This window comes from Trichogramma pretiosum, unplaced genomic scaffold (assembly GCF_000599845.2).
Source record: "Trichogramma pretiosum strain Unisexual culture from Peru unplaced genomic scaffold, Tpre_2.0 scaffold6, whole genome shotgun sequence".
In the NCBI taxonomy this organism is placed as follows: domain Eukaryota; kingdom Metazoa; phylum Arthropoda; class Insecta; order Hymenoptera; family Trichogrammatidae; genus Trichogramma; species Trichogramma pretiosum.
In genome coordinates, this window is record NW_019641678.1 from 2576655 (window position 1) to 2601049 (window position 24395).

At 45.5% G+C, this 24395-nt stretch overlaps 4 protein-coding genes across 7 annotated transcripts; 2 read left to right on the forward strand and 2 right to left on the reverse strand.

The window, feature by feature from the left end:
• Positions 1 to 2178: 2178 nt before the first annotated feature.
• On the forward strand, positions 2179 to 6824 carry LOC106657796 (peroxidase-like). The gene is made up of 7 exons (XM_014379472.2): positions 2179 to 2195; positions 2365 to 2664; positions 2742 to 3189; positions 3263 to 3482; positions 3555 to 4049; positions 4818 to 6063; positions 6150 to 6824. The coding sequence occupies exons 1-7, from the start codon at positions 2179 to 2181 to the stop codon at positions 6265 to 6267; spliced, it is 2844 nt and encodes a 947-aa protein (XP_014234958.1). The 3' UTR covers positions 6268 to 6824.
• A 775-nt stretch (positions 6825 to 7599) lies between these two features.
• On the reverse strand, positions 7600 to 10166 carry LOC106657898 (E3 ubiquitin-protein ligase RING1). Its single transcript, XM_014379596.2, has 4 exons — positions 9015 to 10166; positions 8504 to 8921; positions 8127 to 8423; positions 7600 to 8046 (listed from the first exon to the last, which is right to left on the reverse strand). The coding sequence occupies exons 1-4, from the start codon at positions 9255 to 9257 to the stop codon at positions 7826 to 7828; spliced, it is 1179 nt and encodes a 392-aa protein (XP_014235082.1). The 5' UTR covers positions 9258 to 10166; the 3' UTR covers positions 7600 to 7825.
• Positions 10167 to 10281: 115 nt separating this feature from the next.
• On the forward strand, positions 10282 to 19576 carry LOC106658031 (prominin-like protein). Of its 4 annotated transcripts, XM_023460814.1 has the most exons (13): positions 10282 to 11316; positions 13008 to 13631; positions 13724 to 13845; positions 14905 to 15206; positions 15414 to 15563; positions 15631 to 15846; positions 15932 to 16487; positions 16561 to 16719; positions 16777 to 16898; positions 17248 to 17298; positions 17793 to 17975; positions 18230 to 18340; positions 18440 to 19576. In XM_023460814.1, the coding sequence occupies exons 1-13, from the start codon at positions 10995 to 10997 to the stop codon at positions 18450 to 18452; spliced, it is 2931 nt and encodes a 976-aa protein (XP_023316582.1). In that variant the 5' UTR covers positions 10282 to 10994; the 3' UTR covers positions 18453 to 19576. The 4 variants fall into 4 exon arrangements, with proteins under 4 accessions (XP_023316582.1, XP_023316583.1, XP_014235314.1 ...); XM_023460815.1 differs by lacking the exon at positions 17793 to 17975; XM_014379828.2 differs by lacking the exon at positions 17248 to 17298.
• Positions 19577 to 21065: 1489 nt separating this feature from the next.
• On the reverse strand, positions 21066 to 23857 carry LOC106657912 (intraflagellar transport protein 56). The gene is made up of 7 exons (XM_014379615.2): positions 23241 to 23857; positions 22629 to 23182; positions 22301 to 22550; positions 22015 to 22224; positions 21636 to 21942; positions 21295 to 21535; positions 21066 to 21196 (listed from the first exon to the last, which is right to left on the reverse strand). The coding sequence occupies exons 1-7, from the start codon at positions 23241 to 23243 to the stop codon at positions 21085 to 21087; spliced, it is 1677 nt and encodes a 558-aa protein (XP_014235101.1). The 5' UTR covers positions 23244 to 23857; the 3' UTR covers positions 21066 to 21084.
• Between the last annotated feature and the right edge of the window lie 538 nt (positions 23858 to 24395).

Sequence of the window (24395 nt, forward strand, 5' to 3'; positions counted from 1 at the left end):
GCGAAACTCGATTTTATCTTAAAGAACAGGGAAAAAAAGTAACGGATAGATAAACAATTATGTATCAAAGTAAATGAAATTGCATGCAAAATATCAAAGTATGGAAAGTTAGTTGACGAAAACAGTGAGATGAAAATTGACTCAAGAAAACTTTAAAAACATCATTGATATCTGATAAATTTTGGCCAATTGTTAATAAATAAGATAAAAAAAAGTAACAAGTCAATAATTGTTGTACTGTACCTAGTAAAATCCACGAGAATCCACGACCAATCCACGAGAATCCATGAGAGAACAAAGCAAGAGATTCGGAAAGCGCGTTAATATCGTAATTGTTTCCTTGGTACGTGCTTTGAATCGCTGAGTGACCTGCTTGTGCAGGTGCAGTAATGCACCAGTACTGGGCATCGTTAATTAAGTAGCAGCGAGATTGTAAAATCGTAAGGTGAAACGGTGAAAAATTACAAGAGTGAAGCCGCCGGGGTCTCGGCAGCTGCAAAGAGGTGTAGAGGTAGGCTACACAGGTTGCACACAGGTTGCACACACAGGTGCAGGTGCATTATGGCACGGCTGTGTAACGCGGGCGTCATTCGGCGCGCGTAAAGAGAGCGAGAAAAGCGAGACAAGAGCGGGAGTAGCAGCGGCAGCGGCGCAGCAGGCACAGAGCTGGCAGACAGCTCAGCTCGCAGAGCCGCGCGAATCCGCGATCGGAGCCGCGTGCGACCTCCTTTTGGTATTTGACCCAGTGGCGGCTTTGCTGGCGTGCCATAAAGTACAATATATAAGAGCGCCCGGAGCGGCCGCGATCGTCGCAGACCGAGCTGCGATCTGGCCACGCGCACAGCCTTCTCTTGTGTTGTTGTTCGTGCCGCATTCGAATAAGCAATACCGATTCGAGTGTGCAAGCGCGTCAGTGTCGAATCGCAGCCGATCGAGTGTGACAATCGGCTCTCCGCGATCGTTCTACTATGTCCGAGGGCTGCACGAGTAGCAGCAGCAGCAGCAGCAGCAGCAGCAGCAGCGGCAGCAGTGGTGGTGGCGGCGCTACCCCGTCCAAGTACTCGGGGGTCCGGGGGCCAAGCTGCTGCGCTCCAGCTGCTTCCGGCTCGGCGATCGGCAACTGCTCGGGCTCGGCGGCCGATGCCAGGCCGCAGCTGCGTCACGTACAGGTTCGGGCGAAAATCCTCTACGGTTCGGGCAAAGCCATCGCCACTCTGCAGGCCCAAGAGAAGGCTGCTAGGAGCCGGCCTTGATCGACTGGTAATATGAATTCTTGTAGCAATTAAAGTTCGATCGGAGACGCGCGACGATCATTCATACGGGTCGACTTGGTAGAAAATCCGGAACAATTATTGCGAGCTACGAACGTCACAAAGTGCAGAATCGGTGTTGGCGCCGATCGGTCGGTACAGCGATATGGCTGCGGGTCTCGTGCGGCGTTACGCGTGTATCGCGCGTACCATATTATACACACGTAAACGCAGGTGGCGCGCGCTCACACACACACATGCACACTCGAGCACGCAGACTTATCGTCGATATATTACAAGCTGTACAGTTGCACGAGAACGAGTCGACGAAATTTTCCTCTCTTTCCCACTCCTGCGCTCGGTCGATCGGCTGCAGTCGGTACTCGCGGCTCTCTTGGCTTCGCAGCGAGCAGGCAAATATGTACGTATACGATTTTGCGGGTCATCAACCGGGCGCGCGGCTCGCTACTCCTTCCGAGCGGGATTCGAGGATGAGTTTTGAAGAGCCGCGCGGAGGCAAAGAGGAAAAGGGAGAGAGAGAGAGAGAGAGAGAAAGAGACGAAGCTTTGGGGTTTTTTTGCACTTTTGCTGGCGCACCTTGTTTTTGCCTCGACAGTACGAAAGTAGTCGTCGGTCAGCGAATAACCTTTGCTGCATCGAAATGTTCTCCTCCTCGAGCGCGGTAAGAATTAGCGGTTTCGCTGGCGTTTGACCGCTCGGGCGCGACTCGGTTTCGCTGCTCTCCCCGTCATTCCGCGATCGCGACCCAAGTGCGTCGAGTCGAGAGGGACGAGAAAAAATTCCGCTGCTCTTTAACGCGTTCAACCGCGCCAATTAACCCGCACCACTTTTGGATGTATAGCCACATAGCCCGAAAGCGTATCCCACTCGACTTGCTCAACATCGACTTGGATTCGGCCTCGGCGACATGTCGCTCTACCGATCGTAAGTATACTGTGCCGCACATTCGTGCGCGGCGATTGACCGACAGCTCGATTGACCCGAAATTTTTCAACCGGTTATTCATGGCTCGCCGAGAATTGGACGTTTCTTGACGTTTCTTGACGTTTCTTGACGTTTCTTGACGTTTTGACATAGCCAAGTTTTTGCGCAGGATCGTGGCGTTATCGCTGCTGCTGCTGCTGAGCCATCGGGGCAGGCTCGAGCCGCTGCCGCTCGGAGATTCTTCTTTGCCGAGTCAGCGAGATTTGGACGATGCCGCCGACTTTGGTATCCAGGCGATGAACGACCTGTACTCGACGACCGAGCCGAAGCTTTACGAAATGGGCTTGTTCCTGAAGGCCGACGAGCCGGCCCGTTACCTGGCCGCCTTCAACGAGCAGAGCGACGACGCCAGACAATTGGCCAAGCTCGGCTACGCTTCCATCGAAGCCGCCAAGCGCATCCGCAGCAAGTGAGGCCTCGTTCCGATCTCGATCAAGCTCCTTTATTATTTATCATTATTATACGCGGACGTCGGCCGGTTCGTAGGTTTCCGAACGTGGTGCGCTTGAAGCAGGCGTCGGGGGCCGCGTCCAGCCAACTGCCCGACTGCCCGAGGAGGGGAATCGTGCCGCAGTGCCCCCCGGCCAGCCTCAGGTACAGAACGACCGACGGCAGCTGCAACAACCTCCGGGAGCTGTGGTGGGGCTCGGCCATGTCGACGATGCAGCGCTTCCTGCCGGCGGCCTACGAGGACGGCATCGAGAGCGTCCGGCGATCGGTCACGGGGGCCGAGCTGCCGAGCGCGCGCCGGCTCAGCGACCAGCTGCACGAGGAGCGCGACGAGCCGCTCAGCTCGGTCAGCCACATGCTCATGCAGTGGGGCCAGTTCGTCGACCACGACATCACGGCCACCGGCCAGAGCCGAGGCTTCAGGGGCAGCGTGCCCCAGTGCTGTCGCCAGGGGGGCGCCGCCTTCCAGCCCCGAGACTCCATGGTAATTATATTATAGAGTAATTACGCTCTTTCGAAGGACGTAGAGGGCCATTTTGTAAGATTGCGGATCGCAGCACCCCGACTGCCTGCCCATCGCCGTGGAGGCCGACGACAGCCACCTGGGCCGCTTCGGGATCAGGTGTCTCGAGTTCGTGCGCAGCGGGCCAGCCCCGCGCGAGGACTGCGGCTTCGGGCCCAGAGAGCAGCTGTCCCAGGTGACGAGCTTCATCGACGCCTCGACCGTCTACAGCAGCAGCGCCAAGCAGAGCGACGCCCTTCGGCTCTTCCGCAATGGTGAGTGAGCGATCGACCGACCGACCGACCGACAAAACGCATCCTCTCTGACGACCTCCGACTCGCGAGCAGGTCTCATGCAGTACGGGAAACAGGCGGCCGAGCGACCACTGCTGCCGAAGCGACGCGACCTCGAGTCTGACTTGTGCAGGCGGGGCTCCCTGTCGACGAGCTGCTTCCAGGCCGGGGACGCGCGTCTCTCCGAGCAGCCTGCCCTCATCGGGCTGCACGTCGTCTTTCTGCGGCTGCACAATCGCCTGGCCACGCGCCTCTCCAGCCTCAATCCGCACTGGTCGGACGAGCGACTGTTCCAGGAGACGCGCCGCATCGTCGGGGCCCTCGTCCAGCACATCACCTACCGCGAGTTCCTGCCCATCGTCCTCGGGCCCGACGTCATGGGCATCTTCGACATCGAGCTCCGCCGCAAGGGATACTACGACGGCTACGATCCCAGCGTCAATCCCAATATAGCCAACAGCTTCGCCGCGGCGGCTTACCGATTCGGCCACTCGCTCGTGCAGCGGACCTTTGCCCGCTTTGACAGCCAGCACCAGCCTTTGCTCGACAGTAAGTCATTGCAACGATTTTTTATGCTTAACAACATTTATTTCATTTTCTTCTCGATAATAATTCAAGGGCAAACTCATCGTGAATATGTAAAAACAAACTGATTGCTTGTAAACTGATTTCCTTTTTATCCATTAGCTCAATCAAATTACTTTGTATTCGTCATCAACTTTATTATCAAGAAATAGGGGCCTCTTGTGAAAAACACAACATTTACAAATTTTAATCTTGATACAATTAAAATGTTATTATTGCTTTAAAAATCTAGAACGATCTATTTTTTGTATCAAGTGTCGCAACTTTTAACGATATCGAAATAATCCGATAGAACTTGAGGAAAGTTTTAATTGAAAAATCAGTAATTAGACCAGTGAAAACTTACATGAAATTGCATTTTGTTGGGTAATGATGAAGCCAGGTATACTCGAAAGTTTTGGGTGCGCTGAATCCAAATCCAATGTTATTATTTTTCTAAACCCTAGCGTCAGGATGATAAAATTGAGGGTGAAAGGGTTTTTCTTATATCTTGCGAATGAAGCAAGATACGAAAAAATAAGTTGCACCAACCGATTCGTCGTAAAATTTTATTCGAATTCAGAGCATCCAAAAACATTGAGCATACTAGCTTTCATCACTATAGTCAATAAAATGTAATTTCATGCAAGTTTTCACTGGACTATAATATAAAAAGTCGTTCTTAAAATATATTCCGATAAAAATAAATGGAATCTTTGATACCGATGAGAAAAAATGGTAACTTTTTGTCAGACGTAACGATCCACGAAGAGTTTGCGCATCCGTCGAACCTCGAGGCGGCCGGAGCCGTCGATCGGATCATCCTGGGCCTGGTGAACCAGCCGGCCCAAAGGCGCGATCGGTTCATCTCGCGCGAGCTGACTCGCCACCTGTTCCAATCCGGGGCGTCGGGTTTCGGCCTCGATCTGGCAGCCATCAACATTCAGCGGGGCCGCGACCACGGCATACCCAGCTACGCGTCGTGGCGCGAGGCCTGCTCGCTCGGGCCCATCCGCGACTGGAACGACGTGGCCAAGGTGAGCTCGGTCGAGGCGGCCGCCAAGTTCCAGCGGCTGTACGCCTCGGCCCTGGACCTCGACCTGTTCTCGGCCGGTCTGGCGGAGCGACCCGTGGCGGGTGGACTCGTCGGGCCGACGTTCGCCTGCATCATAGCTCAGCAGTTCCGGGCGCTGCGCAAGGGCGACCGCTTCTGGTACGAGAACGACCAGCCCCAGAGCGGCTTCAGTCCCGAGCAGCTCAAGCAGATTCGCCGGAGCTCGCTGGCTCAGCTGCTCTGCGCCACGGCCGAGCGCGTCGAGAGCATCCAGCCGTTCGTCATGCTGATGGCCGACTCGCTGCGCAACAAGCGCCTCTCCTGCCGCCAAGAGGCCCTTCTTCAGCCGATGGACCTCGAGCCGTGGCGCGAGTCCTCGCCGAGGGCCTCGAGACGGACGGGTGCCGCGCCGGCCCATCATCAGGCGCAGCAGCAGCAGCAGCAGCAGCAACGACCCGTCAAACAGCCGACGCGCACCCGCATCAGCCAGAACAATCGGGTCCAGGTGGCGAGGCCCGTCGGCTCCCGGGACAACCTCACCATCGTCGTGCACAACACCGCCGTCAATGCTCCGATCTTCGTCTCGGACTCCGTCTACGGTTCGGACGTCAGGCTCGGGCAATTTTTACCCCCGGCCAGCGCGGCTCCGACTCAAGCCCTTCCTTCCACTCCTGTGAACCAATCTCCGGCTAACCCGCCGAGACCTCCGACTTACTATCCGCACAACTTCAACGATCCCAACAATCCGGACCCTCCGCTCTACGGCTACGAATCGCTACCGCAGCTCATTCGCAGTCACCTGCTCGCGGCTCAGCGCCAGCACAATCAGTTCGCCACCCTCCAATCGCCCGTGGAGTCCGCAGCCTCGGTGACTTCCTCTTCTGGGACGGACGTTCACGAGCTGGATTACACCGACCAAAATCCAAATGACGATCCGGCTTTTAGGTAATAACAAAAATCTTTTCACATTTAACTCTATGCTCTTCGTAGTCCATATTTGCACAATAACGTGCCAATTTATTCTTACTTAGAATCGCCAACGATCGATCTCCGCCGTTAGGGCAGCAGAACGAGGATTCAACGACACAGACGCAATCCGACGACGCGGATATCTGGAATCGACTGCCGAAACCTCTGAAACTCAGATGACGCTTACCGCTGGATGAGACATAGTTTCTGGGAAGCTGCCACCGAGGAGCAATGATATTTCGCGCAATTATGACTCATACCGATTCCTCATAACGCTGCTATCCGATCATCTACTCTTATTTAGTTAAGGAGGTTCGGGAGTCTCAGAGGGGGACGAAGCGGGACGCGAGGGGCTCCTATACTTCCAATGTTAAATTTTCAGCGCTGCCAACTTCGAAATAACACGAAATTGTAGGTTTTTTCAATGAGCTGGCACACAATTATAGCTATTATTAATAATTCAATCATTTTGATGAGTTTTTTTCGATGTTTTAGGCTTAAAACAATACTCTATTTGTCATTAGAGTCGAATGAGCACATATTTTTGTTGTTCTAGCTCATTTGTTGGTTAGGGTACGCGCAAATGACCCACGAATTTTTACACATAACAATTTATTTCTCGATAACTAAGCGGTCTATGAACTTCTTTTTGCAGTCAAATTATTCCTTATTAAATTTCCTACATGTACGTATTTTTTTCTATTTAGTTTTTGTTTTTTTACATTATGTTTATGCTCATTGAAAGCGAAAATTCATGATTTCTCATAAGAAACCATGTTAAATGGTCAAAAAATTTTTTCATTATTTTAACAAAATTTTGCGGTGAAAAGTTGTATTTTGATATTAACATTCATATTATAAAGTTTCAAAGCAATTAAACGTGTTTTAAAAATTTGGCTGCATTTCGCTGAGACTCCCGAACCTCCTTAATCGGATTGCCGCTTTTTCTCGACTGTTTGGACCAATTAACATTGTCACTTTAATTTATTAAATGTACACAACTTAGACCTGAAAATTACAGGCTTTCAGTTCTTAATATCTCGATATCTCAAGTGACTTTGATTGTCAATGAGTAACACCTTAAAACTACTAAAAGACGATTGTGATGCTCTTTCATGATTCACACAATGAAACCGTCGCATCGCTACTAATTGAAAACCTACTTTTTTTACTATAGATTCTTTCGATGACCCATAATTTTTGTATTTACTTATTATAACAAGCTATAAATCAAAATCAAAAAGTTCACTGGAAAATAAAAATAATGTAACTTTTCGAATAAAATCATATGAATTTTTATTGTATAATTTATATGTGTATTTATTAAGTTATTAAAAAAATAATACTGGAAAAATAAATTTTTGTCATTTTTCAATTATTATAAATTCGGATACCACAATAGCTTCATAATGGCACACAATACATTCATCTGCAGCACTATCATTGTTATTCTAATACAATTTAGCACCAATAAATACTTCTAGTTGATGTAAAAAAATGAACAAATTAAAATCGTCTAAAAAATATTTGTTTTATTGATGTATAATCATTATGTTTCAGCATGTTCTTCATTTGATAAAAATCACTTTTATGTCATGACAAAATTCTAATCATTAAAAGTAGTACTAATTAAAATTTTTAAATTTACTTATGAAATACATAAAAAAAAAATAAAAATTAAAGATTCATTTCAAAATCTAAAGCTATAGTTTAAAATACTGATAAATTTAACATGGGCCTACGTTTTTTTCCATGAATAATACATTTCCAAAGGTCTATTAACACGCCAAAATTTATCATTTACTTGACGAAGAGTCTGTGAACCACTCAAAACCACTAGTTGGCCTGGTGTTGGAGCTATATAAATGCAAAAGTTTAATAGTCTTTCAGATTCAGACAGCATTTCAGTATCTAAATCTAAAGTCAACCTCATAGCCAAGTATTTACTCAGATGATCCACTGAAATATAAAAATAATACGTTAAGTGATTTAGAAGCTTTGAAAGTAAAAAATAAAGTAAAAATAGTAATCATATTTACCTGTGGCATCAGCTGTTGTTTTAATATACCTAATGCAATTTTCTTTCAAAGCTTTTATAAGGGAATTGTCGCTAGCCATTTCAGTAGGGTGAGGTTTGAAGACTAATTCTATTTCATTTGGCATGAGTGGATCGCTTGATCCTTCTCCTTCTGTATCAACCATAGAATCTTTACCACCTGTTTCAGCTTCAGCACTAGATGAATCATTTTCTGAATTCTGAAAACTATTTGACTGCTTGAAGTGTTTAGAATTGGATGGAACTGGTGACGGCGTCATAGAATTTCTTGAAGCTGCTCCTGAATCATTTTATGAAGAATCACAAATAAGTTGAAATAAAAATACAGTAGCAAAAGATCAGAAACAAAAAAAAGCTCACCAGATACGGCAGGGCTGGCCACTGGCTGTGATAAGCCATTGGAATTATTGGAGTGGTTATCTCTAGATGGACCATTAGACTGTGGACTTTCCAATTGATTGTTATTTGTGGAAGCATTGGAAGTTTGATTGAGAGATCGATTGTTATTGAAATTAGCCGACGCGGTAGGTACGTCTGCATCGCCGGCATTTTTTCTCGAGCGCTGAGGCCTATTCTGACTTTGAAGTTTGATACCTTCAGTGATAGAGTTGACAAGAGCAGCTTGGGAGTGCGAATTATTGAGTTGAGCCAGAACTCGCTCTTGGTGAGCTTCGTATTCGTCTCGACTTGGATAGATTTTAGAAATGAGCAAATCAAAATTCGGATCCGGCCGGAGCGAGCGTTTGGATACGAGTTTTTTTCTACAAGTGGGACACTCCTGAAAAAAATTTTCAAATTTCAAAAACAATTCTAGCTCAGAGATAGTTCTAAATGTCATCAGAGCATAAGGCCAAGCACGAGCTGTACTTACTTTGTTGCCACTGCGAAGCGCAGTAATGATACAATCGGAACAAAATCGATGCAGGCACTCTTTCGTCGTCATTGTCTTCTTGAGCATGTCGAGACAGATGGGACACATAAGCTCGCTATGAAGACTTCTGGGACTGACAGCTATTTCGGTGCTGTCAGTTATGGCTTCCTGGGGAGTGCGATGCAGCTCGTACAAGGACAACTCCCAAGTCTTATTCAAGCCAATTTGTTCGGTCGAGGCCATGCCGATGGTGATTCCCGAGGCGAGGATTCGGAGCAACGTGTTGAAGAAGCGTGAAAAGCGGCCGGTGTTTTGATCGCGCACAAAGAAGCACGAGAGATGCGAGTAAGCCGCCTGCGACGTGCTACGATGTGCACGTTGCAGTGCGTTGCACACGCGATAGGATCATGCACACCCACGCACTCACACACGCGCGCGCGCACACACACAGGGACTCGGTAAGTCACTAGTTATCACAGAGCGTAGGCAAGCACGCAATATCGAAGCAAGATTTGCCTGATAACTATTTGCATGGAGTTAAATATCACAAATAGAGATTGAACGTTGACATTCTAAGGAAATATATACGAGTGTGCAGTTATATTATGCTCGAGAAGCGACGTAGTTGTACAGACTCAGGAGTGTGGCGTGCAGAGTAATGCTAGTGTAAAGCGCGTCGCTCTCTGCCGACTGTAGTAAGTACGCCGCCTGCGACTCTGCAATTGCGAAATGCGCCGCTGAGCCGACTCGATCACTGGCGGCCGGACGCTGGTGGAGGGATACGTCATCCGAATAGGGATGAATGCCTTATACTGAAAGTTGGCTGTTGGAGTCGACTGCGTGCGCGCGCACTGTAAATTTTTGTTTAAAATGAAAGGGCGAAAGGCCTAGTTGGAATTGGACTCATAAATTTTATTTTTAATGCTCATTGGAACGATGTATCAATATGGGAAGAAGCAATTGAATTGTAGAACTGGACGACTCGGAGTTTCGCGCGATTGGTCAGATCAATGCTGTTTACGAATTCATCGGCGTTGCAGCATAAGGACAGCAAAACATTTAATAGAGAGTGGGTCTGATTGTGCGAGTCGCGGTTGCCAGACATCAGGCTGCACCGCATCCTACGACTGACAGAATGGCTCGCCAGTCACAACACGTTACGGGTCAGACTCCGCTGTGTGTTGTACACATACTGAGCAGACTGTTAGCGAGCAGCGGCGCGAGCAGCGAGTTCTGGTACTATAGTCTGCTGGCTGTGGCTATATACTATATACCCAGTATACCTATATATATACATAGGATGTAGAGAATACTGCTGTATGAACTGTACATCGTAAGACTGTGGACCGTGGAGCAGCGGAGGTCGAGTTGGGAGGAGAAGCGAGAGAAGCGCATACACTGTTATTGGACGTGTAGGTAGTTATCAATCAAAGCGAGTGTGCGTGCTGTATAGGCTAGAGCAGCGAAAACAACGCGAGCTCCGAGCTCCCCGAGCGCCGTTCAGCTGCTGTATATGCTGTACCGACAAACTCGGTCGAGCTCTGCGCCTCTCTCCTGCTCTTTCTTCGTGATCTTTCGCGTTGAGTGCGCGTACGAGCGACAAAGTGAACGGCCTGGCGTACCATAGCAGCAGCATAAACCTATACGCAAACACACACGTAGGCGCAGAAAGTTGACGCGCTCGCGGGTCGTGGCCCAGTAGGCAGCGATCTACCGCGAGCGAAGCAGCTCTCCGCGTCTCGTCGCGCGCCTACGGACCCAAAAGTGAGCGTGCGCGTGTGCGTGTGCAAGACAGAAAGAGAGAAAGAGAGCGCGTGTGCGTGCGTGCGTGCGTGCGTGTGGCCGGGCTGCGGTAGCCCGATCGAGCTTCGACAAAGCCACCGACGGCCGACGACAACAAAGAGAGAGTCGTGCAGCGAGCGTGCCCTCTTGGGCTTTTGGAGCAGCGTCGCGAATAGCGAGTGCAGTGCGCGATTAACCATGGCCACCGCGACGGGAGCTCGCTGGCCAGTGCTGCTGCTGTTGCTGCTGCTGTCATTCGCCTGGCTCACGAGGCCGTCCCGAGGAGCATCCAACGATGCTGTCAAGGCGACGACGATCGGCGACGACCTCGGCGAGAGGCTGCGCAGGAAGCTGGACGAGAGCGCGGGCCTCAAGTCGCTCGTCTACACGGGCTTCAACAGCACGAGCTCGCTGGCCTACAACGCCAGCACGGACTTCGACCCCATGGGCATGGGCCAGCTCTACAACGTGACCAACGCCTTCATCGACTTTCTACATCCCAAGCAGGCTTTTCCCGAAGGTATGTGTACGAGTCGCGCGAGATAGAGAAACCTGCGTCTAAAAAACTCGTCGCCTGTCTATATAGCGACGCAAAGTCATATGACATTAGCGACGGCCTAGCCTAGCTTACACAAGCAGCCCGTGCGACGAGGTTATTGTGTTTAAATGTCCCCCTTTGCGCTCCTTCCGCACACATGTACACGAGCTGCTGCTGCTTTTTTTCTCTCCGCAATTAAGCGTCATAACTGGCTGGACTAATTTGTAATGAATAATCGACGAGCGCATTCGAGTGACTCACGCGACCGTTACACGCGGCGACCAACTGCTGTTGTTGCCGTTGTTCCAACTACCTACGGGTTTTAAAATAGTAAGGACGCAGCTTTGAGCCGTCCATTCGGTCGTCTATCGATGTTTCGGCGCGCGTTGACATGGTTTAATTATGCATGGACACACGCTACAGGCAAACGTGACAGATCGCGCATATTATAAAAATGAGATGAGATCGGAGGAGGATGGATCGCGAAGCGTTGGGGCCCGCTGCCTCCGCGTTGCTGCGCTTGCCTCTACACGTAACGGTCCTAATCTTTCTTTGCGTGTATAGCGGCGAGTCCGCGATGTAGCTCTTGGCTCGAGTCGCGTATCTCCTTTCTATGAGATAGTATACACAGCAGAGCAGCATCATAGAGTAGAGCGTGTATACGTACTGTCTCTCTTTCTCTCACTCAGTCCACTTAGACGCTGCAGCTGATCGGCTCCGAGATTCGAGTCGTTTGCACCTTCACTCGTACTTACAGGTTCCGCGCTCGTGCGACCTAATACTTGTAAACACATGCATACACGTATACGCAGCGAGTGCACGTACGCATTGACTCCGCTGCGCTCGGTTTACCCGAATCGCTTTAAACTGCCACTTAAATAATACATTACAAGTACTTGACGCGAGATACGTCCCGTTGAAAGCTCGTTTCGTTATCGCGACTTTTGCCGCTGCTTCTTCTGACTAGCCCGTCTGTTATGATATATACACTGCCAGCTATGCTGCACATCCTATACGCGTACACACTGCGACGAGTCCGTTGCTTTGTGCTCGCGAGCTATTGCGCTCTTGGCTTCTACAACGACGTGCATAGGCTAATTGGCGCTCAAGGATGCACAATGACTTCTCTCCGCGCGATGATCCGCCTCGTAGAAGCTCTATATTGGCTGAGCGCCGAGTCGAAGCACCTGCTTATGATACAAACAGAGACAACGCCGAGCATCCGCCTCGTTTTTACCTTCGGCTTTTCCACGAATCTCCAAAGTATAATAAGTTCGCGCGAGCCGTTGACTCAGGCCAAAGAACTCCCAAATTCTTTATTCTCGTTCTTCGTAGTACGTAGGCGCGCGATCGAAAAAAACAGTCCGCCGCGATTGCAATGTCACAACAACGGGCCCCAGCTATAAGCTTTTCGTCGTAACTTTCTTTGTCTACCACCCACTGTTTTCTTTTTTCGCCTTTTTTCTTCCATCTTTCTCCAAGTGCGTAAAAATAAACGCGCCTCCCCGTGGCAGTCGCACAGCGGAGTATTTCGGGGCAGCGAGCTCATAGGGACCAGTGTGGGCGTTTCATGCCGTAGTTTCGTGCGTAGAATTACTATAGATAGCTCGAGTCGATTCGTCATTATTTAGCGCGAAAGAGAGTCCATAGCCGATTGCGTGATTAATTCGCAGGTCTGATCCGGTTCGAGGAGGACGGCGAGCTGGTACTGGCCGACCCGGCGAGCGAATGGCGCGAGCTGCTGACGCACTACGGGGCATTGGGGGCCGTGGCGTTCGCCGGCCTCCTGCTGGCCGCTCTGCTGCCCTGCGTCGGCCTCTTCTTCTGCTGCTGTCGTTGCGCGGGTCGCTGCGGCGCCCGGAGCGCCCCCTTCGACAAGAAGCACGATCACTGCCGCAAGGTCGTCCTGAGCTTCCTGCTCATCGGCTGCGCCACGGTCCTCCTGTTCGGCGTCGTCTGCGCCTTCGCCACCAACGAGTACATGCAGGAGGGCACCCGCGAGCTGCCCAGGGCCGCGGCCACGAGTCTGCGCGACCTGCGCACCTACCTGCAGGCCACCAAGTCCCAGATCGAGACCCTGCTCAAGTTCAATTACGACGAGCTCGAGCTGGCGCTCAACTCGATCCTCCGGGCGAGCGGCCAGATCGTCACGGAGCAGCTGGCCGAGTCGTCGCACGCCGTCTCGCTCATGTCTCTCAACGACATCGTCGCCGGCTTGTCGCCCATACGCAAGGACCTCAAGATGATGACCGACATCACGAGGGAGCTGCGCAACAACGCCTCGCATCTCGAAATTCGTGAGTCGATCCTCTTCTCCTTTTGCACGAGCTTTCGTCTCTCAAAAGTATCTGCTTCTTTTCTACTTATTCTTTTTTTCTTTTGTCAACAGTCGTGAGAAAAGTGCGCAACAACTTGCTCCAGACTCTCAGTAGCTGCGATACGCAGCAGTGCAAGGACCTTATGAACAAATACAGAATCGGCGAGATGACTGTCAAAGTCGACTTCGACAAGGTACGTTTACGTTGTTGATCCGCTTTGGAAGAATGTCCCAGAATTAACGATACATTTTATATAGAATCGACGATGATCGTCGATGAAATAAATTCGATATTTTCTCGCTTTTTCTTGAATGCAGACGAGAAATGGTGCAAGAAAACCGAAAACAATTGATACATAACAATGCTGACGTAAAATTTTTTATATTTTTCTTGTTTGATTTATTTATACTAGCATAAAAATATGCACTCGAATGATTCATACGGATTTTCTGGAAAATTTTCAAGATAAAATGGATCGTTTAATAGTTTTTCATACTCAAGACGACTAAATTTTTCAGCTGAGATAAAAAACTAAGATCTTATTAATAGATCCGAATTGAATCTATCTTTGAGTTACGTAAATCAGAGACATATTAGCTTCAAAATCCCAAACCTTATTTGCCAGGAAATTAATCTAGAACTCGTTCTCGTAAGCCGCGGATTGACGAGTCTTGAGCTTTTTAGAGCTTTTCATACGAGGCAAGGCTTTTGAAGTAAAGCTACTATAAATAATGAAATTCTCATCGGTATGGTTAAGTAACGATTGTTTCCAAAGTTTTCGTTTTCAAACATAACTGTCCCGCCTATTTTTATTCATTCGTGATCATAAATATGAAAAATAAAATATATGAACAAAATGAACGACATTAGCATGACAAATAAAAAACAACACCAATTTTAATCATCTAAGCACTGTACGCGCTCATTAACTTGCGAAGACATAGTTGTACACGCACACCAATGATTCATTATCAAACAATCAATAGTAAACAAAATTCTTTACTAACATTGATTATTCATTGTTCCTTCGTACTAATAATAATTATTGATCATTTTCATGCACTCGAACGCACAGTACCTGGATCGATACTTTCCAAAGGTAGCTGCAATTGTCTCTCGCATGAGTCTCTATCTTATCAAAATTTCCTCTTTCTCATTTTACTTTTCCACTCTCATTTCATATACATATTATTTATGTAAAATGTTTGAATTTATCTATTATTCAATGATAACAAATGAATCAATGGTTCAGTTGCCCGATCTCACCGTCAATCATGTGCTGAACAATATATCTCAACTGATGGACGGCAATATCGTGGCCGAGGTGCGCAAAGGCATGGAGGAGTTCATGAACATCCAAAAGGAAATCCAGCAAGCCGTCAACCAGACCATACCCGTGGTGAGCGCGAGTATCAGAAGGGCCGGTGACTCGCTCGCTGGAGTCTCCAACAATATCGTTCAGATGGTCGACCGTCTCAGCATGGACATCGACAAGAACTACCTACCTCAGCTCGATTACGCGAAACGCCATATCGATCAATACTCGCATTACAGGTAATCTCCTTCCTCCTCGTGCATTGCGAATACAATGTGCTATTGTCATTTTCTTTCCTATTATTTTGTTTCGCGTTGGGGCACCAACGAGTGTTATTGAAAATCGCCCGAGTCGACGCATCGTGCATTGTCTTTTGCGCTTCTAACGCAATCATGCCACTCGAAACATTTGTCCACGCGATGATTGAATTCAATATCGGCTTACAGGTACTACCTGGGATTGAGCATTTCAAGTATCTTGCTCACCGTCTTTTCTTGTTTAACATTTGGTCTGTTTTGCGGAGTCTGCGGAAAACGCCCTGACGGCTACGACGATGATTGCTGCAATAAAGGTTCAGGCGCACGTTTTCTTATGATGTGAGTTTGACAAATCCTCGTTCAAGACATGCATAGTATATACTTACGCAAACAATGTTGTTTAAAGGGCTGTTTGGATAATTTTCTTACTGACGAGTGTGCTGCTCGTCGTGACGATCGCTCACATGGTTACCGGCATACTTGCCGAAAGGGTCGTTTGTGAACCACTGAAACATCCCGAAGATAATCACGTTTTTGAATTGCTCGATCGGTTCGTGAATGTCAAACAGATGCTCTATCCAAAGAACGTCAATGCCGACATCGATATCGCTCATATGGTTACGTAAGTACAATCAACTATCAAGTGCATTTCTATCTATTGCTTGATTGTTTCAATTTTATCTTCTTTTATACCATTGATCCAATAGTGCTTGCCACAAAAACGAGACTATTTATAAGGTATTGAAACTTCAGTACATCGTCGACGTTGAATCTCTCAGAGGTTTTATCGACCGATACGATATCAATCAAACGATTCATCAGCTCGAGCAGAAAATTAGTTTGTCGCATGATTACCGAATAATTAGCGAGGCTGCGAGAGAAAAGCTCAATGCCTTGGCTCAAAGTGGATTAAGCGACATCAAATTTTATCAATTCACCGACAATTTGAAAGACAATATTACGAGCATCAATTTGGAGCAACTTGCCGGCAAACTCCGAGAGGTCGCTCTCAAACTCCCGAACGGTTACGATGAAGTTAAAGAAGATTTGCTCAAAAACGCTTACGACCTCGAAGGCTACCATCGTGATATTGTCGTGCCCATGAGTAATTTGAGCAATCGACTTAGCGATAGCGCCACCGAGCTACAAGAGCATATAAAGTTCAATCACACTTCTATGGCTGAGGCCATTCTTTCCTTGGTCGACCAAGTCGATAAAGCCCAAGTTTTCATATCTACGAGTGGACCATCGCACGTTAAAACAGTAAATCAAACTTATTAATCAAGTAATTTTTCTACTTTTATGTTACGATTCAATAAACTCTTCTTTTTCACAGCTCGCTCAAGAGTTTGGCAAAGCATTCATTTTTCAAGTAAATAATTATCTTGATTACGTGATAAATAGCACCTTAACAAAAGTTGGAAAATGCGGACCAGTGTCGCATGCGTACAATGCGACGGTAGTGGCTAGCTGCAACAAAATCCTTGATCCATTTGTAAGTTCATCACACACAGATCAATCGAAAAAATATTAATCAAAAAATCGTTTGCAGAATGGATTTTGGGCCAGCGTTGGCTGGAGTTTACTCCTGTTCATTCCAACTATTGTGTTGTGCGTCAAATTAAGCGTGCTTTACCAAAAGTCGGATCCTTATCCAGGACCTCTAGTTGAAGCGTGAGTACTCTAGTAATTCAAAATTTTCAATTAAAAAAATGCCAAAGATATTTATGAATATTCTAGAAATAATGAAATATTCACAATTACGTATTTTATTGATGACGATTCAAATACAAATCGTCAAAAGCTAACTTAAAAATGCTCATTTTCCCCGTGGCTTTGGCATATTCTCATAATTTTTTTTCAAGGTACCAAATTTTTTTTTCGCATCACCCATTTACCGATACTTGTATTAAAGTGTTTATTTCATTATTGAAAAGAGTTAGTGCAATCGATAACATGAAAGTTGCAATGAGCACGTCTTTGTTTATTATCAATGGAAACTGATTGAATCGATCCGTTGCAGTGAATATTTGTATGACGCGTATGCCGACAGGGATAACGTACCCCTTGCTCAGTAAGTATTTTAAATGAATTAAATGGAAAAGGCATAATGCTAGCTAGCATGTTTTATACCTGTTGCACATAGTGATATAGTATGCATATTCTTCTTTAATTTTTTTAATTTTAATTTTACGAGGCTATTTTTAAACTACGTTGCAAAAAATAATTTTATTTTTCGATATTTAGAATCTAGATATTTTTTACAATTAAATATACTAGTATATGTAAATAAATTGTTTTCACTTTACCCCCGAAAAAGGCCACTTAATCCTATACACGCATTGGTGGATCAGTCATTGAAATACGCACACAATCCTCGCTCGACACTGAATACGGATAATTATTTTTGATGTTTTTAGCCAAATATTAATTTTTAAAACGCACTTGATGTTACCCAAAGTACAATTGCACGGCTCTTTGCAACAAGTGCACTTATTCACTCAGCACTTCATGACTCATTCATTAGCATTCATACTCACTTTTTTCGTTCTTTATGTTTTGTTACAGTACTCCTGATAAAAAATATGTTGCGCATAATCGACATCATCATCATCTTCATCATCATGGTTCTACAGCCTATATCGAAGGCTATCTTGACGGGACAGCGATCAGCTATACCGATAGAGAAAGAATCGCTGACGCGCATCAAGGCACTTCTCATGATTCTAGATACTCTGATCTAGCGCCAAAGTAAGACATTTAATTTATATTTTTGCGGTCGTGCATACGTCAGGTTCAAAAGTTTCGATAGGTTGAACTTGATTACTTACTGTTCATACCAAACCCGAATGAATCCATAAGTTCGTACACGCGTTTCTTTTTTGTTTTATCATTACTCATCAATCACTTATCATTCATTTATCATGTCACACTTCACCCTCTGAAAAATTGTGTTGGAAGCTGACTGCAAACAACATTTACTGACCAATGATTTTTTATCATAGAAACTGGGATTTTCCTAATGGCGGACCGCCGAGGTACCAACCAGCTGCAGTAGCACCCCCTTTAAGTACCGAATATGAGCGACCTCCGCCTTACTACTATCCAGGACCAGGGTAAGTCAATTGAAAAAAATTAATACAAAATTGTGGATTTTAATCTCGCTACACGTTTTACGCAAGTTTGATTAAACTCCAAATGCTGGAATTTTTCAGGGATAGGAATTGAAACATGGGTGCCGTGGCATGGGGGCGAACTTCTTTGAGCCGCGCAGCAATGCGTAGCCTTAGAAATAGCTACCGAAGAAATTTTGGCAAAAAACATGATCAAGATTATGTTTAGTTCATGTAAAATTGCAATTTTTACGCAATTAACCGAATTAAGCCATCTATCAACTACATGCCACGGATCAATCAATAACATCTTTCTGCAGCACACACAGACACACACACACACACACACACAAACAAACACACAAAAGAAAACACACAAGCGCTTATGTGCTCATTTATTCTTTAGACTATGAAAATACTGATTTGACGCCCTTTTAAGAGTTGGACTCTTAATTTTATAATACTAACTAAACTCCAAAAATCTATCGTAAAAAATATTTTTTGCTAAAGGTCAGTCTTAAGCCAAAGAACATCCATTTTTACGTCGATTGCTGGCCTTATTGAAATTGTGATTACCTAAATTCTTGATTTATATTATTTATTAGTTAACTAGGCTAACTAAATCTATTAAATGTTCGTTCATCAACTTTATAAGAACCTTAAAATTAGAGTTAAAACAGGAGCATGTTTTTTCATTTCATCAAAACTTAACTAAATATTGTAGTAAACGTTCGTTGAAAATCATTTTCTTTCGTGGGTACACATGCAATTCCACGAGTCAATTAGTTCTTATACTGAACACTTTTTCATCGAATATTTTTTTTAAATTTTCATCATTTTGCAATAGTCAGTATCAATATGAAAGGTAAGATCATCCTAACAAATCATAAATATATATTGATATAATCGTGAACATGAAATTATGAAAGTAGAGATTCAATCATTTGTAACTATTATTAATACTACATGTGTTAAATAGTAACATCGATAACTTAAGAATGTATTTGATTTACATAAGAATTTTTGTTGATAATTTTTTATTCTTGAAGAGTGATATTAGATATTGATTTTCAGAATTAGACTTATTATTGTATTTTTAAAGTATTATATTTACGAAGCTGCCAATTGTTTGTAAACGTTTAGAATCATTAGTTTTATTTTTCAAGATCTGTCTCCTAGGTGGCGTAACGTCGCCTGACCATAATATGACTGAACTCAAAATAAAAATAGTTTACCTTACACTCTCCATATGTAATTTAATATCTGCATTGCACCATTATGTATTATGATAAGCTGCCAGATTTTTAATCAGTGAAATATTTATTTAATCATTTTTACGAAAAATTCGGCGGCAAATGCTTTTCGAATATTTAATGATTGACTTTATGTGAACAAAAAAAGAGATGAACATTTTTTAATAACGTAAAATATGTTTCTCAAATTTAAGTCTGAGCTTGAAAAAATAGTCTGTTGAATAAAATACTCTGTAAAATGAGCTTTTATCCTCTTCAATGTCAATGTAATTCCATGGCAATGTGCAATGAATTGTTATTCTACAACTGACAATTTTTTCATTAAAGTTGTGTCGCTCAAAGAATAACAGTCAATTTCATGTAATCCACCGAAAATGCCATATTCAATCAGATTATAGCCATTTTTACTGTACAACTCAAGATGAAATATCGTAATGAGATTCATTCGAAAATTTTGAAAATGTCACTTTTGATTCAATAAAAAAATTAGTGTAGTGTTTGATTTTATATTTTTATAACTTTATCGTTTACATTGATTTGTGTGAAAAAATTACTAAGTGTATTTTGGAATACATTTAAGTAAACATTGTAAAACGTTACAGTTATATTTACATTTTTCTAATTGGCCGAGTAATTACTACAGCTGAAAAATTAAATCTTTACGTTCCTCGAAAGTATGTTTCGCTGTGTAATATATATTGAAATGAAATTTAAATTAAATTTATGAGTGATTTATGAAACACTCATATAAATATTATAAATATTGTATAGCAATAAACACTCCATCTTTTAGATTATAATTCGTAAGATATTATCATATTTATGAGTTAGCGAGCGATGAACAAATTATTGGCCTATCGAATAATAACGATCGAGTCAGACGATTTATCACCCAGCCCACGTCATACTACAGCACGCGACCGAAACAAAAACAAGAAATTCTCATAACATTCGGCGAAAAAACTTTTGACTCTATTTTTACACAAACGGTCAATTTACGTTGAGCTGAGTGAATAATTTTTCGATAACATTGTTTTTTTTTTTTTAAAGGAATGGATAAATAAATAAAATAAAAACCAAATCCGTCGAAGAGATGGAAATGTATGAATTTCTACTGAAGATTGTTCATAACTTAAGCTTGCACACAATACGATGTAACACTGATCATTCCAGTTGAATGCATTTTTGAGGTAATATAATGTTTCAATGTCCGAGAGTCTGGAAACCATGACTTTTATGTATATGAATTAGAGTGCAATTATAGTTAAATGAATAAGGATGTAATACAATATAATTGGAATGTATTTGAATCAATTGAAGTAAATTTGGTTTGTGTAAAGTTAAAAATATCTTTATATACCTGATTACAAACATGTATGTTAAAGAAACATCTTTGTATAGAATATGAGCATTAATATAATGTAAAATAATAAACACGTTTTAAATAACTATACACATTGGAGTGGTGATTTCAGACTAATCAGCAGATAGTAACTAACAGACTACCCTATTTTCTTTGGCCCACTTTTTCATCACTCGAATTATCTGTTCCACCTGGGAATTAGTTGTATTTTTCAGTAATTTGATCACTTCAGTGAGTAATTCTCTAAAAAATAATAGATTAATTGAATGTTAAAGATAAAAATGCAAGAAAAAAGTTAAAAAAGTAGGTAATTTAAGATGATCGATGGAAAAACGAACAACCTCGGTAGTTTCTCGGCTACGATGTACTGAAAAGTTCCGCAACAAGCTCCTCTTTTGCCTTCCCAAAACTCAGGCGACGGGTCCAGTCGCTCGAGCATGTCGAAAGCCTTGGCTGCGTACCAAAATTCGCCGACCGTATAGCAAGTGTTGGCTATCAGCTGCAAAAGGCTGAAGGACTCGGGCGAAGGATCCATTTTCAGGTACAATTCCCAGGCTAGCTGACCTTTCTTATTCATTATATCTGAAAAACGTCGTTGGCGCAACTTTAAGTTCGACAATGATTCAGGCCGAACGAAAAATAAAGGATAGGGATTAAGGGCATCTCCGCAGACAGAACTCACGGCAATAAGACAGCAGGCTCGCGTAAGTAAAGTCGCTGCGAAATCGCTCGTTCCTGATGGCGAGGAAGGCATCCTCGGCTTCCTTGTAATGGCCGGTTGCCGCTTGAGCTTGAGCGTAATTAAAGTTGAAACTGTCAACGTTGGAAAAGTACGTCTTGATAGTGTTGAGATAGATGAGCACGTCCTTGAACTGGCGATAGAGAAAATAAAAGGAAGCCATGCACTGTCGGCCGGGTATGGTGTCGCATTCCGAGGCTGAAGTTCCGACCAGTTGAAAGTACTGCTGGGCTATTTTAATGTGTTCTTGCTGTCGAAAGGAAGAAGAAAAAAATTGGATTATAGTCAGGGATCGGTAAAATAGTACCGCTGGGATGCTCACGGAATTTTTGTCTTGGCCAAGAACGGCGTTGACGATGGCCTTAAGGATGTACTCCTGAGGGACCGTCGGCTCGAGCTCCTTGATGAGCTCGTAAGCCTCGTGAATCTCGTTCTGTCTGAGGTAGTACACGACCAAGTTGAGCCTAGCTTCGGGGATGACGTCGACGAGATTCGGCAGGTACTGCAAGGCGCCGTCCCCGTTTCTGAATACCTACAACGAGGGTGAGCAAAGCATGAATCGCCGTACGAGTGACTCCGAGCGCGAAGCCGCGAATGCGTTTACTGACGACGATGTTGTGACGGATGAGATCGTTGCCGAAGCGGCTGCTCGTCGAGACCTTGTCGACGAGCTGCTTCATCTCGACCATGTCGGCGGTGCTCTTGAACAAACGGAAGTGATTGCAGGCCTTGAGATTGACGGCCGTCGCGCTGTCCGGGTGCTTTTGCAGATAGACCTGCAGCACTTCCTGGGCCACGTCGAAGTAATCGAGCTTGTAGTAGCACAGAGCCACGTAAACGTTGAGCGCCAAAAAGTCCCTTGGACAAATTCGAACGATGCGTGAAATGGCGCCGACCGTAATTAGATCGTAATTAAGAGGCGGGCCTAGTCGTTACCTGTTCTCGAGAAGGACCTTTTTGTAGATGTCGATGGCGTCCTGATAATGGGCCTGCAGGTAGTGCACCGCCGCCAGGCAGAGCCGATCCTCGACCGACTGGTCGGCGAGCAGACGCTCCTCGCACTCCTTGGCCTGGGCCCGCTCGCCGAGCTTGTGGGCCAGGTGCAGACGCAGCCGATTCTTCAGCTGCTCGATGCCGTCGGCCGCCGGCTCGGCCTCGTCGAGGCACCTCTGCGCCTCCGGGTACATGCCCAGATAGAAGAGGCAGCAGGCCAGCTGGACGGGACGCCGAGGCGAGGCCAAGCGCTCGTACAGCTCGGCCGCGCGCTTGTAGTCGCCGAGGTGGAAGGCGCAGTAGGCCTGCCACTGGGCCACGGAGTCGCTGCCGCCGAACGCGGCCACGTCGCCGAACTCGAGGAGGGTCAGGGCGCCCATGTAGTCGCGCCTCATCAGCAGCTCCTCCAGCGAGGGGATGGAGTCGCGGGGTCTGCCGGTCGAGCTGCGTGACGCCGCGACGCCATCGCCCGAGGCCGGCTTGGCTCGCGACAGGATCTGCCGATCGAATCGATCGATTATCAACCATCCGGATCTCGAGTCCGCTCGCTCTTACCATACTTTCCAATCTTCGATTTCACCCTCGACAGTCGTACTTTGCTGGCTGGGCGAGCTCCGCGATTTCTAGCGGGCGCAGCGACTCTGTGTTGTTGTTTTGGCACGTGTGCGGTGCACCTTATAACCATGGCGACGGATGTCCAAGGTGCTGCTCTTGCCACTTGGCACACGGCACATGGCCTTGGCTGCGCCGGCGACGAGGCGGCAAACTTAACTGTACCTAGTAGCTGATCGAGCACGAATCAAATAGGAACCTACTTTTTTATGTTTTTCGGATTGATTCATTTTTTTTCAAACAAAATGTTAGTTGAGGGATCAAAGAATTTAGTGAAACGATCTTGATCAGACCGATCGCTACAATTTCACCCACTCCGTGCCAAACGCTCTTCAAATATCGTATCGAATAAAATATCCATGCTCCATATTTCCTCTATGCGCGATGAGTCTGTAATTTGCGATCCAGGCCGCATAATATTCACGAATGAATGATAAAAGCAATGAAACTCATCGAGATAATCGTTGAGTGAACACATTTTTTTCTTGTGACGTATCGGCTAGCAGTCACGAAATACGGCTCAAAAATCGTTCCAACATTCGGTAACTATATTACGAGTTGTTGTTGCGCGTGATCGCACAAGCTGTCACCGCTTCGGGACATGCCTTATCGAGTCTTGAGCAAAACCTGCTACGATGCGTGTGCCACTGCAGTAGGGAGCACAGTCGCGGTGCCAAGATCACTTGCACCGATCGATTCTGTATTTATCGTAAAAGCTGCATGGAATCCCGTCGAATGAGTACCTTCGCCATTCGACCCAGAGTCACCGAGTGAATATTTGCTCTCGTTTTAGCTGTTGAGCCTATGACGAGATCTCGTCGAGCTTTGCCACGCATTTGCGATCCCCACACGAGTCTCCATACGTGTATACCTACATTACGAAGAGTCCACATACTCACAAGTGTTATATGGAGCTAAAGCCGCCATTTATAAGGATAACTTCTACGACGTCGGCCAGCCTACCTCGACCGTATTTAACGTACTCCTAGCTACGTAAAGTTGGATCAAATCCGTGAAGGAGATGATATTATGCTATTTTTCAAACATTCATCGAATATAAATTGTATAGAATAACAATAATCTTATACAATAGCTATT